The sequence below is a fragment of the Myotis nattereri genome (genome assembly GCF_964212035.1).
Source record: "Myotis nattereri genome assembly, chromosome: 2".
Lineage (NCBI taxonomy): Eukaryota > Metazoa > Chordata > Mammalia > Chiroptera > Vespertilionidae > Myotis > Myotis nattereri.
In genome coordinates this window covers 99,179,081-99,197,454 of record NC_138076.1, presented here as the reverse complement: position 1 = coordinate 99,197,454, position 18,374 = coordinate 99,179,081, and the positions used below count along the sequence as shown (strand labels likewise).

At 40.5% G+C, this 18,374-nt stretch overlaps 1 protein-coding gene across 1 annotated transcript in view; it reads right to left on the bottom strand.

Annotated features, from left to right (window-relative positions):
• The window catches only part of NBEA (neurobeachin), a gene marked incomplete at its 5' end in the record, with an annotated part of 948,936 nt that extends 931,396 nt beyond the window's left edge, over positions 1-17,540 (bottom strand). The window contains one exon of the mRNA XM_081083035.1: positions 17,262-17,540. Within this exon, the coding sequence (XP_080939161.1) occupies positions 17,262-17,540 (279 nt within the window). The remainder of the gene's footprint in view (positions 1-17,261) is intronic.
• Positions 17,541-18,374: the final 834 nt, after the last annotated feature.

Below are 18,374 nucleotides of genomic sequence, written 5' to 3'. Positions count from 1 at the left end.
ACCAGTCACTATGAGGCACACTGACCACCTCTTGGTCCCTTTCCCGGGCCAGGAGGCTCCAATCGCTTGATGGTCACCCGCGGCAGGGGCGAGGCCGGTGAGCGGGCGGGAACAGTTGACCTCTCGGTAACTTCCCCCAGCTCTCAGGCACCAATCACCCGATGGCGAACAGGGAAGTGGGGGTGGGTGGCAGCGGGGGGTGGGGCCGGCTGCGGGCAGCTGGGGAAGATGGCCCTGACCGCAGGCCAGGCCTAGGGACCGTACCTGCGCACAAATTTTGTGTCTCAGGCCTCTAGTATCAAATAAAATCATAACAAATATTCAACTAATTAAAAACAGGACATCAAAATGGAAAAGACAAAAAAAAATAGAGATGTGATAAATAGAAAATAGCAAAGATAGCTAACTGAAATATGGCCATATTAATCAACTGCATTAAATGTAAATAATCTAAAGCCATCACTTAAAAGGCAGAAATTGTAGGTATATAAAACTATAGCAAGCTCCAACAATATAAACAACAACAAAACTGTAGAGGTCAGCAAACTTTTTCTCAAAGGGCAATACAGTAAAAATCTTAGACTTCTAGATAACCTGGCCTCTATCATAACTACTAAATTCTGCATTTTTTTAGTTAAAAACAGCTCCATATAATATCTAACTGACAAGATATGGCTGTTGTCCAGTAAAATGTTATTTATAGAACCAGGGAGCTAGCACATGAGCAATAGTTTAGTGATAATGGAAAAAATAAAATGGAATAAACTTTTCTAAGACAGTCACTTTAGAGTTCAGGAGCCTATGCACATCTTTGTGTCTAAGTTCCCAGAGCTGCTATCAAGTTGCTAACCCGTTGCTAACTCGGACTAAGGCTGAGTCATAAACATCCTAGAACAATTGCTGCAAGGACTTGACCTCCTTGCAGTTTTTGCCCACCTCTTTTGCATAATAGAACTAACCAATCCCTGTTAACCTAGCCAGCAATCTTTCATTTGCATGGATGAACCGCACTGGTGGTTGTGCCTTAAAAGCCTTGCTTTTCTTTGTTCTCTGGAGCACAATTTAGCTTGCTACTAGAATCTGTCTTCCAGGTTGCAATTATTTTTGCTCAAATAGTTTTTTGTTTTATTAAAGGATGAATTTCTACTTTGATAAACATTGCAAATTAATGAATTAAAGTATAAAGAACAATGTTAAAAGTAAAAGAATGGACAAAGATATAGCATACAAACACATGCCGTAGCAAAAAAAATTTAAAAAAGGATGTAGCTATATTAATATCACAAAAAATTGACTTGACAAAAGAAAAATAACCAGAGACTTTCCATAAGGAGGTAGAGGATAATACATCCAAATGAGATAGTAACCCTAAGTATGAATTCATATAATAATAGAACTTCAAAAAGCAGGAAGCAAAGCCTAATACAAATAAGATAAATAGACAAATCTGCAATTTTAGATGGAAATTTCAGCACTTCTCTTTCAGTAATTGGTAGATTAAGTAGACCAAAAAAAATAATAATTTAAAATAAATCAGCAAAGATACAGAAGACTTAAATAACATTATCAACCAACTTGTAGGTATGTAAACACCCCATCCAACAAGAACAGAAACATATCCTTTTCAAATGTACATCAAATATTTAACAAGACAAGAATATCCTGGGATGTAAAAAAATCTCAAAGAAGTTCACAATTCTGATCACAGTAGAATTAAAGCAGAAATATACATCAGGGGGAAAAAAGAACCTCAAAATTTATTCTAAATAACCTGTGAATCAAAGGAGTCACCAGAAACATTTTTTAAATTTTTAACTGCATGAAAATGAAAACACAACTTGTCAAAATTTATGGGATGGAGACAAAACAGTGCTTCAGGGAAAGTTATACCATTAAATTCTAATATTACTAAAGAAGAAAGAATTTAAATAAAATCACTCAGTTTCCACATTAAAAACTACAAAAAGAGAGCAAATTATACCCAAAGCAAGACAGAAAAGTAGAACTAAAATTTTTTAAAAATCAAACATATTTTAAAGTATCAAAAACAATAGAGAAAAATGATGAAAACAAATCCTGGTTCTTCAGTTTATTTAGCCAGATGAATCAAAGTGTATGTATTCGTGGGTGGGGATGGAGGTTAGAAAAAGCCTGAGAGAAATACAAAGAAGTACAAATAAAGAAGGCATCGCTATAGATCCTATGTATACTCAAGGAATAAGTGATCCTTCTAAAAAAATGTATGCCTATAAGTTTGACAACTTAAATAAAAACACATAATGCAAACATGCTGCTTAAGAAGAAGTAACAAACTTAACTAGTCCTGTGTCCATCACAGAAATTAAATTTGTAGTTACAAACCTTCCCACAAACAAAACCCCAGATCCAGAAGATTTCACAGATGAATGCTATCAGTTACTTAAAAAAAAAAAAATTACTACTAATTTTACACGGTTTTTTCCTGAAATTTTAAAAAGAGAGAACACTTCCAAATTCATTTTCTAGGCCAATAATACCATGATAATAAATCCAGAAAAATATATCAGAGGAAAAAAGAAAAACTAGAGATTAACAACCCTCATGAATATAGACAGAAAAAACATTAGTAAATATATATCCGGAATGCAGGTTTAGCTTACTAATCAACATACCAAACAATGTTATTCACCATATGAACACACTAAAAACCATATGACAATCTCAAAAGATGTAGAAAAATCATTTTAAAAGATTTAAAATAATTTATTACAAAAACATTCAACAAACTAGGATTATAAAGAAACTTCCTCAAACTGATAAAAGGCATCTATGAAAAACCTACAAGTAACATGATGCTTAATGGCGAATGACTACATACTTTTTAGGAATAAGATAAGGAATTTTTTCTCCAACTGCTCGTATTCAGCAGTATACTGAATATATTTTTAAGGTCTGTGCACCTTAAAATACAAATTTAAGATTTTTTTTTCAAAAAAGAAAGAAAACAAAATCCTAAACAGATACAGAAATGTGTATTTTCAAGGATTTAAATATATGAATTCCACCCAAATTTTTGCACAGTTCTAATCAAAGTTGTGGCTGTCTTTTTGTTAAAAACTCACTAACTGCCCTAACCAGCTTGGCTCAGTGGATAGAGCGTCGGCCTGCAGACTGAAGGGTCCCAGGTTCGATTCCGGTCAAGGGCATATACCTTGGTTGCGGGCACATCCCCAGTGGGAGGTGTGCAGGAGGCAGCTGATCGATGTTTCTCTCTCATCGATGTTTCTAACTCTCTATCCCTCTCCCTTCCTCTCTGTAAAAAATCAATAAAATATATTTTTAAAAATAAATAAATAAATAAAATAAAAATTCACTGATTCTAAAATATATATGAACAATAAAGGGGCCAATAATAGCTAAAACAAATCCAAAACAGAACAAATTGGAGAGGTGCTAAACTACCAGTTTTTATGAGTTTACTACAAAGCCACATAAATCAAGACAGTGGTGTTGCTATAGGAGTAAGCATATGCATTAATAGCAGAAAGTCCAGAAATAGACCCACACAAATAAAAAAACAAATCAATAGATGATCAACTGGTGACAAAGGTATAAAGATAAATAATGGGGAAAGAACAGCATACATAAATAGTGAGGAAAAACTGGACATTCATATGCCAGTAAGTGAACCTGGAATCTTACTTTACACTATTCACAAAAGTAACAGTTAAACTTATAAAATTTCTAAGGAAAATCTTCTTAACTTTTTAATTAGGCAAATATAGTTTAAACTAGCCACAAAGGACAACATGCATATGAAAAAAAACTGGTAATTTGGACTTCTGCGAAACTAATATACTGTTAAAAGAATGAAAAGACAAACCACAGCCTTAGAAGAATTATTCAGAAATCACGTTTGTGATAAAGGAACTGTAACCAGAATATGTAAAGAGTTCTCGCCCAGCTGGTGAGGCTCAGTGGTTGAGCACTGACCTAACCTATGAACCAGGAGGTTCGATTCCCAGTCAGGGCACATGCCTGGATTGCAGGCTCAATCCCCAATGGGGGTCATGCAGGAGGCAGCTGATCAATGATTCTCTCTCATCATTGATGTTCTATCTCTCTCCTTCACCCCTCTTCTCAGAAATCAATAAAAATATATTTTTTAAAAAGAGCTCTCACATCTTGCTATTAAGAAAATAACCCAATTTCTTTAAAATGGGAAAAGATATAACCCTATTTCAAAAAGGTGCTCTAAGCAAATAAAAAGATATTCAACATCATTTGTTACTAAGAAAATGAAAACTCAGAGGAATAGAAGATGGCACCATAGGTAACATGGTATTCGCTGCCTCCCCCAACCACATCAAAATTACAACTAAAATACAGAACCACCATCATTCAGAACTGCCTGAAATCTGGCTGAATGGAAATCCTACAACTAGAGAAGTAAAGAAGGAAGCACATTGAGACTGAGGTAGGAGGGGCAGAGGTGCTGAACAGGGTGGTATGACACCCACGTGTGGTGTGTTTTTAATTGGGAGAGAGATTTTAGCTGAGGAGGCCTCCTGTGAGGAGCAAGGGGTCCCAGCCCCAAACCAGGCCCCCAGGCCATGGTTCCAGAGCCAGGAAGAGAATTCCATAACTTTGGGCTGTAAAAACCTTCAGGGATTGTGGCTGAGTGACAAGGAGGCTATTGGAGACTCAGACAGTTCCACTTAAAGGGCCATTGCATAGAAGTACTTGTACTCACTCCCACTGAGCTCCAGCACTGGGGCTGCAGCTTGAAAGGATCCAGGGACAAAAGTGCTTCCAGAGGTCATTGTCAATATGCTGAAACCTTCTCCCTGCTACCTCCCTCCCCCCCCCCCCCCCCCCGCCCCGCCACACACAGAGCTGACTGACAGACATGATATCTGAGTCTCCAACAACCTAACTCACACTGTTTGCCCTGCCATGGTGATTCTCTGAGACTCTGCCTCATCAATTTTGTAGCCTCACCCAAGTTGATTGCAGCAGCTTTTCCAAAAGAAATAGCCTGTACTGCCTCAGGCTTCAGATTTTACTAAAATCTCTCAATCAAGTAGCCGCATGCCCCATACTCTCAGTAAGCAGCCTCAGGCCCAGCCTTGCTTCACAGTGGCCTCTCCTGGGTACCTCCAAACCCAACACAAGTAGCAACCATTTGCAGATTGCTCTATAGCTCCTGCCAGGTAGCCCAAGGCAGGACACAGGCAGTGGCTGACTTTGCACCTCCCAGGGAGCCCCAGAGCCAGTACACCCTGGGACAAATCATGCCAGATTACAACTCTACACATCGACAAGGGACACACTTCAGGGGCAGATTTGGTGAGCACCAAAGCCCCACTGAAGCTAGTCCTGCTCCATAAGGGTTTCTCCTACACACCACTTCTTCCACTGTACACAAAGCTGGTCCTCACAGCTAACTGGCCTGGAGGTCAATTTCTCCCAGTGATACCAATAGCAATCAAGGTTCAACTACAAGAAGACAGTGCACACAGCCCATACAGGGGTGCACTGATAGTGTCCAGCTCAGGTGACTGGGGAAGCTGAGCCACTGGGCCCTACAAGACAGCTACTACTCAAGGCCACTCTACCAAATCCAGGAGACATAGCAGCTCTACCTAATACATAGAAATAATCACAGGGAAGCAGCCAAAATGCAGAGACAAAAAAACATGATACAAGTGAAAGAACAGAAGAAATCTCCAGAAAAAGAACTAAATGAAATGGAAACAATCAAACTATTGGATACAGAGTTCAAAAAAATGGTTATAAAGATGCTCAAGGAACTTAATGAGAGCTTAGATAGAATTTCAAAGATCTTAGTGAGAATATCAAAGACATGAAAAAGGACCTGTCAGAAATTAAGCATACACTAACTGAAATAAAGAATAATTTATAGGGAATCAACTGTAGAGAAGAGGACACCAAGAGTAAAATCAGTGATTTGGAATATAAGGAAGCAATAAATACCCAATCAGAAGTTCAAAAAAAAAAAGAATCCAAAAATATGAAGACAGTGTAAGGAGCCTCTGGGACAACTTCAAGTGTACCAACATTCACATTATGGGTGTGCCAAAAGGAGAAGAGAGAGCGCAAGATATTGAAAACCCATTTGAAAAAGTAATGACAGAAAACTTCCCCTACCTGGTGAAAGAAATAGATTTACAAGTCCAGGAAGCACAGAGAATCCCAGACAAAAGGAACCCAAATAGGCCCATACCAAGACACATCATAATTAAAATGCCAAAGGTTAAAGACAAAGAGAGAATCTTAAAAGCAGCAAGAGAAAAGCAGTTACCTACCTACAAGGGAGTGCCCATACAACTGTCAGCTGATTTCTCAACAGAAACTTTGAAGGCCAGAAGGGTGTGGCAAGAAATACGTAAAGTGGTGAATAGCAAGGACCTAGAACCAAGATTACTGTACCCAGCAAAGCTCTCATTTAGAATTGAAGGTCAGATAAAGAGATTCACAGACAAGAAAAAGCTAAAGGAGTTCATCACCACCAAACTAGTATTCATGAAATGTTGAAGGGTATTCTTAAAGAAGAAGGAAGAGAGGAAGGAAAGGAGAGGAAGAAGAAGTAGGAGGAGGAGGAGGAGGAAGAGGGGGAGGGGGAGGAGGAGAAGGAGGAGGAGAAGGAGGAGGAGAAGGAGGAGGAGGAGGAGGAGGAGGAGGAGAAGGAGGAGGAGGAGGAATTCAGTTGTTTTGTTTGCGACAGTCACTTACGCTTTTATATAGATAAATTTCTACTTTATTGCTTTCTTTAGAAGTACATGAATATTTTGTAATGTAGCAATTTCATTTTGTTAATTACTTTTTTCACTAATTATTTTTCTTATGTACTTAGTGATTGCTCTAGGGCAGTGATGGCGAACCTTTTGAGCTCGGCATGTCAGCATTTTGAAAAACCCTAACTTAACTCCGGTGCTGTGTCACATATAGAAATTTTTTGATATTTGCAACCATAGTAAAACAAAGACTTATATTTTTGATATTTATTTTATATATTTAAATGCCATTTAACAAAGAAAAATCAACCAAAAAAATGAGTTTGCATGTCACCTCTGACATGTGTGTCATAGGTTTGCCATCACTGCTCTAGTGCTTATAGTTTATATTTTAAGTGATCAAAATCAGCTTCAGATTTCTACTAACTTAATTCCAGTGAGATATAGAAACGTTATTCCTATCCAGCTCTATTGCATTTTTCTTCTTTTTTGATACTATTATACATGATGCATACATGTTATACTATAATGTTATAAGCCCAACATTACATTATTATAATTATTACTTTATATAATTACTTGGCATTTAAGGAGGATGAGCCAATAAAGGATATCAACTATATGTTTATATCTTCTGTTATATTAACTTTATTTATCACTTTTGAATCTCTTTGCTTCTTTAGTTACCACCTAGAGTCATTTCCTTAACTTAGTATAGCTTTACCACTTACCTTCTTTTTGTTCTTATTAACAAACACATTGCACTTCTATATGTTATGGGGAAAATCATATGTTACATACATATTATCCTATCTAATAATAGACAAACGTGGTAGTTAACCATACCTCGGATACGCTTCCCATTGACTAATCAGGGCGATATGCAAATTAACTGCCAACCAAGATGGCGACCGGCAGCCAGGCAGCTGAATCAAACAGGAGGTTTGCTTGCTCCAGTGATGGAGGAAGCCAAGGTCTTCTGCCTGCCTTGCCGGCCTCTGAGCTTCACTCCAAGAAACAATGTTGCAATTATAGTAGCTAAACAAAACCCAGATACCAGCATTCAGCTGTCAGAGCTGGAGTGAGCAGGACTGAAACAATGCTGCAATTATAGAACCCAAACAAACCCTAGATTCCTACTTTCAGCAGCCGAGGCCTGAAGCTGGAGCCGGCTTCAGAGCTAAAGCTGGCTCTCAATTCCAGTGACAGCCATAGAAGGTAAATAAATCCCAGAATTAAAAAAAAAAAGGAAAAAAAGGAGAGGTCGGGAGCTTCAGTCGCCCGCCAGCCTGAAAACGGCCCTCAGCCCCTCACCCAGACTGGCCAGACACCCCAGTGGGGAACCCAACCCTGAAGGGGGTATGACCAGCTGCAAACAGCCATCATCCCCTCATCCAGGCTGGCCAGGCACCCCATTGGGGACCCCCACCATGAAGGGGGTGAGACCAGCTGCAAACAGCCATCAGCCCCTCACCCAGACTGGCCAGGCACCCAAGCGGGACCCCCACCCTGATCCGGGACACCCTTTAGGGCAAACCAGCCGGCCCCCACCCGTGCACCAGGCCTCTATCCTATATAGAGGAATAAAATGGCAATAAATACATATCTATCAACAATTGAATCTAAAAATCAAAATAAAGAAAGAATCTAATGACCAAAACTAATTGATGAATAAAATATAAGCAGAGGCATGGAAACATGAAACAGACTGACGAAAGTCAGAAGAAGGGGGGGGGGGGGGAGGCAGATAATAGGGTGGTGAAGGCCTAGAGTGGTGCAGGAACCAGGTGGAGAAGGGCATGGTGGGGGGGGGGGGGAGGAGTGGGACATCTGTAATACTCCCAACAATAAAGATTTAAAAAAAAAAAAAAAAAACGAAAATCAAACCCTAGTTAAGCTACAATACACACCCACAAGATCAAATAAAAAAGACTGGCCATACCAACTAGAGTATATGAAACAGTTGGAACTACCACACATTTTTTAGTGTGAATACAAAATGATACAGCTACTTTTGAAAACAATTTGGGAAGTTTCTTATAATGTTAAACATGCATTTACCCATATATCCCAGCAGTTCTAGTCTTGATATTTACCCACAGGAAATGAAAACATAGGTTCATGCCTCCCAGCACTGGGATCAGTGGAGCCAAGAGGCCTCCCGGCACCGGGATCAGCGTGACAGGGGGCAGCGCCCAAAATCCCTGATCGCCCTGCGGCTCTGTGTGTGACAAAGGGCAGGGCCACAACCTCCCTATCTGCCCTGCTCTGTTCGTGACAGGGGAAGGCGCCCCAACCCCCTGATCAGCCCTGCTCTGTGCCTGATGGGGGGAGCTCCCCAACCCCCTGATCGCCCTACAGCTCTGTGTGTGACAGGGTGCGGCGCACCAACCCCCTGATCAGCCCTGCTCTGTGTGTGACAGGGTGTGGCGCCCCAACCCCCCCACCCCCACACGGGCCCTGCTCTGTGTGTGACGGGGTAGAGCCATAACCTCCCCATCACCCTGCCCTGAGTGTGACAGGGTGCGGCACCCCAACACCCTGATCAGCCCTGCTCTGTGTGTGACAGGGGGCGGTGCCCCAACTCCCCTATCAGCCCTACTCTGTGAGTGACAGGGGGGAGCTCCCCAACCCCCTGATGGGCCCTGCTCTGTGCATGACAGGGGGCAACGCCCCAACCCCCTGATTGGCCCTGCTCTGTGCGTGACGGGGTGGCGCTGCAACCTCCCCATCGACCCTGCCTTGAGTGTGACAGGGTGCGGTACCCCAACCCCCCAATCGGCCCTACCCTGAGCGTGACTGAGGGTGGCATCGCAACCCCTCCCCGCCATCCGCCCTGCTCTGTGCATGACAGGGGTGGTGCCCCAACTCCCCAATCAGCCCTGCTCTGAGCCCGACCAGGGGCTGCACCTAGGGATTGGGCCTGCCCTCTGCCACCCAGGAGCAGGCCTAAGCCAGCAGGTCATTATCTCCCGAGGGGTCCCAGACTGCAAGAGGGCACAGGCCGAGCTGAGGGACCCCCTCTTCCCCTCGAGAGCACAAATTTTTGTGCACTGGGCCTCTAGTTAATATATAATGGTAAAAGAACTTAATTCCTACTTAAAAGAGTGAAAAGGGTAAAACAAACCATCGTCACTGATTAAAAGCACAGACCGACCATACATTAATGGTCAGAGTAGCAAAAATTCCTTGTCCTGGTAATGGAGTTCCTTGGTCAGTCAATTTGAAAGTACTCATTATTACTATCTCAGAAGACCTCTCTTATCTATTACCTTCTATGGCCTTAGATATTCCTTTTAGTAGTTGTACTGCTTTGGCAGCCAACTTCCTCTTACAGAGAACTGCCTTTGAAATATAAGAATACAGGCCTTTGTTTACCAGGCTTGAGGTTATCCTGGAAATAGTTTCCCTAAAAGCTTAATAAGCTTTTGGTCAATTTACTTCAGGCAACTGGTTAAATTAGCAAACAAAGCCAGAGATCTTGTCAGGTTACAGTATATGAATCTAGATTGCCACCTTTCCAGTTTCATAGCAATATTCAGTCTCAAAGCAACAGGCCTTCACAGGACTCATCCCCTTAGCCCTCAGCTTAATTATTTTCCGGGAAGCAATGTGAAACAATAAGCTGTGTAACCAGGTACAACTATTCTAGCACCTATTCCCTAGTTGCACCCTCTTTTAAAGCTCTTTAGTAACTGGATTGTTACTCTGGTCAGGATTCTGGAAATATACATGAGATGCTTGGGAGAAGCTTATAAAACAGAACTTTACCTGGTTCTAATTTAAACTCATCAAAAATTGGGGCTTTTCAACCTTCAAGGTTCTTGGTATGTATTCTGATTCTCTACTATTGTGGATGGTGTCTAAGGACAGAAAGGGCCTCTCTTAGTTGGAAAGACAATATTCTCTTCCCTCTATGATTTCAGGCATGCCAGCGTGGACCAAAGCTAATTCCTCTTATAAGGCATCATCAAAAGCCCCAAGACATGCCCAAAACACTCTATTATCACAAAAGTTCTAGTCTCAATAGTTTCATGAGCAAAGATAACACAGGTGACAATTTAAAACAGCTGCTCTATAATTCCTTAAGAGGAATCGGTAGAGAAAGCAACATCCTCACTGCCTTGCATTCTATTTCAACCTTTAAGGTCTGTTCCTTACAATGTCCCATTTCCAGTTACTAATGTCTACACTTCCAAGGATCTTTTCCCTTTATAAGTAACAAAAACCCAATTTAAATAGACTTCAAGCTAATCACAACAATAACAATAAGCTTTAAAAGAGAAAATTTAATGGTTATACAATAATTAATATAGGCACAGAGAACCTCAGGTTTTCAAGCAGAATCACACACACATTTCTTGCTCTTGGATTCACTTTTGGTCAAATTCTAACACAGGCATCGCCAACTATGGAATGAGTTGACTTGTTCAGCAGTGCCAACAGGAGTTCCAGCACAAGTCCTGTGACTGACCCTGTGGCTCCCCATTACATTACCATTATGCTAGATAGACAAAAATAAGAGATATCCACTATTCCTGGTAATATGACAAATGCTAACCATCATTTTTTAACTTTCTATTCAATGCACTATGTATTCTTTATTAATAATAACACAATCTTTGTTATGTGCTTATATATTTGACAAATATAGGTTTACTGAAAAGTTTTTATCAGATTCTTACTTATTGCAGGATACCAGTTTAAAATAACACATATAAAATAATGACTACATAAATAACATCATACATATTCCACACACATTTCTAGTCATAGGAATAAACAATATATTAATTTGACATGAGTCTAATTTATTTAAGGATCTTGGGTCTGGTTCCTACAACTGAACAGAATTTCAGAAACTGATCTTCTGCCTAATAATGTTATCCTGCATACTCAAAATGCATTAACTTATCCAAGACTCAGAAATACAAAGAATAAATATATATAAGATAGGTTCCTGCCCTCTTGGAGTTCACAGCATAGGAGGGGAACCACCTGTAAACCATAATACCAGAGAGTGACAGGTATATCTTCATATAAGGAGATATACTGACAATTCATAAAGTATGAGATGTACAGGCAAGAAATGAAAAACCTATAAAACTTATGCAAAATAATATTTAAATAGTCAAAAAGATGGACGACTGAATTTTACTAGTATAATACAGCTATATCAGTATACCAATATGGGGGTTGGGTCTGCTAGAACCAATAAATTTCTTTACATTGTGTTGGAGAAAATATAGCAAAAGCAGAGAGGTCCTGGAGATACATTTAATTAATAGCATCGTATTTGCCAAAAACTAACTAGCAATATACAAAGTACTTATTTAAAATTAATGTAACTTGACTAAAGACTGGCTAGAGAATATTTGCTACTTTAGTGTCATTATATGATGGAATTAATATTTCTGTGGAAAACCTAAGAACTCAAGAATCTGAAAGTTCAATAATTACATATGCATTTTAATTTAATTTTCAACACCCAATAGCAAGAATATAATTCAAGTTAATATGAAAAGCTTACATGTCAACATAAGTTAAAATGCAAAAAATTATTTTAATATAAATAAATGTGGTTTTATTAATATTAAAGACTATGATTCTAAAATGCTTCATATTTTTAAAATAAATTTAGTTCAAATGCAGAACATACCTTTTGTTTGTAAAATCTTAAATACATTTTAATTGGAAATTATTTTGATTATCAAGCTTCAAATAAACTCCAAGGAATAAAAGTTACTGTCACATTCAATTATAGAAGAATAACTCAGAAATTTCTTTTTACCAAAATATATGATCAATATGCCAAAAAAGAGGAACTTAGCCCACAAAATCCCCTTAGTATCTTGTTATATTTTCTTTTTTTTAAATTAAATCTTTATTGTTCAGATTATTACATTTGTTCCTCTTTTTTCCCCCCATAACTCCCCTCCTCCCAGTTCCCACCCCACCCTCTGCCCTCACTCCCCACCCACTGTCCTCATCCATAGGTGCACGATTTTTGTCCAGTCTCTTCCCGAATACCCCATACCCCTTTCCCCCCCCCCAAGAATAGTCAGTCCACTCCCTTTCAATGTCCCTGATTCTATTATAATCACCAATTCATTCTGTTCATCAGATTATTTATTCACTTGATTTTTAGATTCACTTGTTGATAGATGTGTATTTGTTGTTCATAATTTGTATCTTTACCTTTTTCTTCTTCTTCCTCTTCTTAAAGGATACCTTTCAGCATTTCATAAAATACTGGTTTGGTGGTGATGAACTCCTTTAGCTTTTCCTTATCTGTGAAGCTCTTTATCTGACCTTCAGTTCTGAATGATAGCTTTGCTGGGTAAAGTAATCTTGGTTGTAGGTTCTTGGCATTCATCACTTTGAATATTTCTTGCCACTCCCTTCTGGCCTGCAAAGTTTCTGTTGAGAAATCAGCTGACAGTCGTATGGGTACTCCCTCGTAGGTAACTGAGTTTCTTTCTCTTGCTGCTTTTAAGATTCTCTCTTTGTCTTTTGCTCTTGGCATTTGAATTATGATGTGTCTTGGTGTGGTCCTCTTTGGATTCCTTTTGTTTGGGGTTCTCTGCGCTTCCTGGACTTGTAAGTCTATTTCTTTTACTAGGTAGGGGAAGTTTTCTATCAGTATTTCTTCAATAGGTTTTCAATATCTTGCTCTCTCTCATCTTCTGGCACCCCTATAATTCGGATGTTGGTATGCTTGAAGCTGTCCCAGAGGCTCCTTACACTATCTTCCTATTTTTGGATTCTTTTTTCATTTGTTATATTTTCAATACAATATGCAATGTGCTACTTAAATGTGAAAAAAATGATCATTTTCTACAATTAAGGATACACTGATATATCACACTGTAACTCATGGGGGAAAATATCTACAAATTAAATGCTATAGAATTATAGATAGCTATCCAAAAAAATCCCTATTGTGCATTCTTTCATTAAGTAAATATTAATTCTCTATTTTATGTTTTCTAAAAATATGCTCATATTAAAATTTTTGATAAAAATAAACTTTCATGTTATAAACAAAAAACACATTATATTTACATAGCATTTACCTCAAGGAAGGAAAAACCTTATAGAAACATGTTAAGGAAGCAATGAATTAAATAGTATACCTGCTTTATAACTAAAACAGCCAATCAATTTTTTTCTATAAATGCGCTTATACTGTCCCATTAAATAATTCCTCTCTAAACCAAAGTTTGTTGATGATCAGTTTTTCTTTCATTAGTAAAGCTACAATGCAAAATCCTTGACAATATGCTCTCAAGTAATGTCATTTACAAACTAATGTACTCATGTTTCAGATGCTATCCACCCACCCCATATATGAATGTTTTAAGTCAGTGATAATATCATATACAAAATATATCCATCTCCAATGGAAATTATTCATTTTTTTTCTATTTACATAGAAATTTTTTGCCGAAACCGGTTTGGCTCAGTGGACAGAGCGTCGGCTTGCGGACTGAAAGGTCCCAGGTTCAATTCCAGTCAAGGGCATGTACCTTGGTTGCAGGCACATCCCCAGTAGGAGATGTGCAGGAGGCAGCTGATCGATGTTTCTAACTATCTATCTCTCTCCCTTCCTCTCTGTAAAATATCAATAAAATATATTTTTAAAAAATGTTTAACAAACACCCACAATGTGAGTAATGAAAACACATTTCTACCTTAGGCAAATAGAAGCAAAAAATTATAGCCACAGCTGTGTTTGAAGAAATCCTATATTTTGCTGCATGCCTAAACTTTACTCTGCAAAAATTTTAATTCTTTGGCAAGACATGTGAGAAATAGCACCTAAAAACCAAGTATTAGTAGTCTCATATTATATATAAAGAATGTACAGGAAAAAATAGAAAGAAAATATTTTGACAGAGGTGACTGAGAAAAGGGTACTGTTTAAGGCAGAAACTCTCTTGTTTTTAATTTTCACTAGTTTTTCTCTTTTCTGTCATAAAGGGCACTGTGATAGATATTATTCTATTTCTACCTATCATTTTTATTTAATGTTTTAAATTAAGATTTCAAAAAAAAACACCACTCACTTTAGAGATAACTCCACTTTAGGGGTTTTCAATCTCTAACAAGTCACTGAGTGCCCTAAGTGGATTTTACTGGATTGTACTTATTAAACAAATAGAATTAAGTTTGATAATTATTTTTTAAATTCCTAAGATTTCCAAATATTTTCAGAATCAGTTTAAGTTTTCACATGGCATTTTCATTATGAGTATATTAGAAAGATAAAGACCTAAAACTACTATTAAAGAAATATGACCCTTCATATGACCAATATGTATTCCACAATCAATACAATTAACTTAATTAGCAAGTAGCTCCTTTTGTCATTTGTTTTCCCCAAAAGTTCCATTTAAAGATTCGTTGCATTCTTTAAACACATACAAAGAAATTTTAAACCTAACTTTGTTTATTCCAAAAATTAATGCAGTTACAAGGTGCTAAGTAGATTTGGGGATATACCATTTCAGTACTAACTTATTTCTGAATAATCTGAACCTTAATAGTACAAGTAAAGTTAATCTCTACAATAATGTTTGCATATGAGACTTCATGGCAGGTTTTCATTGCACTGAAGAGAGTTAAATGTCTTGTTTTACCTCAAAAGAAATACTTCACTTCCTTTCTTAATCTACTGTGTATCTATAGAACCCCATCTGTTAAGGACTGATCTAGCAGACATTGGCACTGCTGCAGATTCCAGACCCATTCAAATCAGTTTCCAGCTTGTGAGAACTCTATTGCCTCTTATCACGTTAAAATGTATTAAATAAGCATGTAAACAGATGTTAAAATAACCAAATAGCGCATCTTTTAAAGTAAAATTGGTATTGGTTTGGTGAAAACTGGAAAAACACTTCAAATGTGTTCTTTTAAATTCACAGAAATAAAGTTATAGAAGAAATACAGTACCTGCTAAAATACTAACATATTTTGAGATCTCACCTCTTTTATTTTAAAAGAGAAAACTAAAGAAGACAGGTACTAACTTCCTATTTGCAGCTAATTAAAATTAAAACTCTCAATAATATTTCTATTAGTGTTTTAAAAATAATCTGTTTATATCAATGTGGTAACGTTACCCAAACTTACAACTGATTTTTATGGTGACATATTTAAAGGGTAAAAAGAAGTAGAAAGAGGTGGTCTGTATTTAAGCAGCAGTAAATATAACAAAGCAAGGACGGATATTATCCTATCTTTGAATTGAACACTAGCAAAAAGAAAAAAAAAAAACAGCTTTAACTTCTCTGAATTTAAGAGGTGCATAAACTATAAACATTATCTAATCCATGGCATCACTGCTATAGCTGCAGCGTCCTTTCAGTTTTCCAATAAACCAAATAAAAATAATGGCTTAGTTGAAAAATCAGAGTCCCTGGGTGTCATAAAATCTCCTTGCAAGCACATTTTCTATTGCTGTGACTCCACTTTAAATACAATAGTCAGCTGATTGCTCCTGATTTAAGCCTTGCCTTCCAAAACCGAACCTTACTTAATGTCAAAGACTATTGTAAAGGAAACTGTTGGAAAGCTTTGCTGCAGCAAAAACTGCATTTACAAAACATAAAAAATTAACTACTCTTAATTATCTGAATATATGATTCCCCTCTCCTTATTTCTTCCCCTAACATTTTGAACGCTTCTTAGCCTCAGTAGATAGCGCAAAACATACAAAGTCATACATAGTTCTGCAGTAAGGTTTCTTATCATGAAAAAAGACACACACACACAACAAAAAACCTAGGGCTACATACATCTAACACCTTTCCTTGAGTCTTTACCCATATGCCACGCTAAGACAACCACAGAAACCAACCTGTATGATTTAGTGGCCTCACATTTTAACATGTTGTGGGGACGCGAACGCGCGCGCGCGCACGCGATTAAAGAGGTGAACAAATTCAGAACAACATTACAAAGAAAGAAAGGGGTCGGGGGACCCTTAATAGAGATGGGGGTCGGGGGACACAGCCACAACACTCCATCACATCATAGCTTCGGAATATATTTAAAAGAAGATGCAAAACTGCATCATTTTCCTCGTCATTCGAAAACATCACACCCAGCTGCTCAAGTTCGAGCTAACGCGCTCCTTGCATTTCAGAAGCACAGGGGATTTTAGACTCCAGGGACCAGGCTTTCATCTTCGCAGAGCGACACCGGGGACAATTAACAGTGTAAGAGAAAGAACTCCAGAAAAAGGGAGGCCTCCTCTCCCGCAAATAAAGTCTCAAGTCGACCCAAAACCTGCAGGGCAAGGAATGATTTACTACTCATTAAGTTGGACACTGCGCTCAGGTGGCAAGAGAGGACCAGAGAAGACCGGGGAGGTGGCGTGGCTAGGGCTACGCGCTGGCAGGTCACCCGCCAGCAACACCGGCTGGATGATCGTGGCTCGCAGGGATGCGCAGCGCACTGACCCTGGGGTGCAGGAAGGCTATGGGGGCTGGGAGGCAGGCAGCACGCTTTTTCCCTTACCAGATTGAGCACGGTCTCCACGATGTCCCTGTTGCTGACCTCTCCGACCTGTATGAGTCCAATCAACACTGCGAATTTCATCCGGATGTTGCGGATCGGCACCGAAGGGTTAATCATCCCCGCGGGCAGCACCACCGCGCCGGAGGCGGACGCCCCCCTCGCTTCCCCCATCCCGCTGCCCCCGCTGCCGCCCCCGCCGCCTCCGCCTCCGGCCCCGACGGCGATGAGCCCTACGGGCTGAGGCTCGAGCCCCCCCGGGCCTGGCTTCTCGCTCGCCATATGCCCGGCTCCTGAGAAGGGAAGAGCAGAGGCGCTGCCTTCGCCGGTACCGTTATACCTGCCTCGTCCCCCGCCCCCCGGCCGTCGCCTCGGAGCCCCAGCATCCACCAGCGCCGCGGCACCGGGCTCGCTCCCCGCCTGCGCCTCTGCCCTGCCGGCCGAGGCGGTGAGTTACGCTCAGGCTTATTCCTGGCGGGGGCCGCGCCGCTAACCGCTGCCGGACAGCAGCTGTGCCGCCGCCGCCGCTGCCTCCTCTCTCTCCCCCTCCCGGCCTCCCCGGCCCGGCCGCGCCTCGCGGAGATGCTGCCGCCGCTCCGGAAAGCCCTGAGCGCCCTGCTGGCCACGGCGCTGGCCGGTGCTGAAGCCCTGGCTGTGGCCGCCGCTATGGACAAGGCTACTGCCGCTACTACTAGCGCCACTGTTGTTGTGAAGCCCCAGGGCCGCCGCTCACTCCGCCATGTTGCCGCCCCCTGCCTGCGGTAGGGCCACTGCGCCTGCGCAGCGCCTCCGAGGGGCGGAGCCGCGGTGCACCCCCTCTTTGGCCTAGCCCTCCTCGTCTTCCCACCCACCCATCCCGACACCTCAGGGCCCTCCCCCAGCCGCCCTAAACGGAGAGGCTGGTGACCAGGTGCTTAGGGACGGCTGCCAGACCCTGGAGCCAGCTGGCAGAGGCGGGGCGGGTGGTGGCTTCCTTGTAGCTTTTCCCTTGAGTCGAATTCTCCCTGCGGGGAAGGACACAGTGAGTGTGGGTCTCCCTTCGCTGCCATCTCCTTCCCTCTATCCTCTTGCTGGGAGGTTCATCATCTTCATATTCAGAGTCGCATCCAGCAGCTG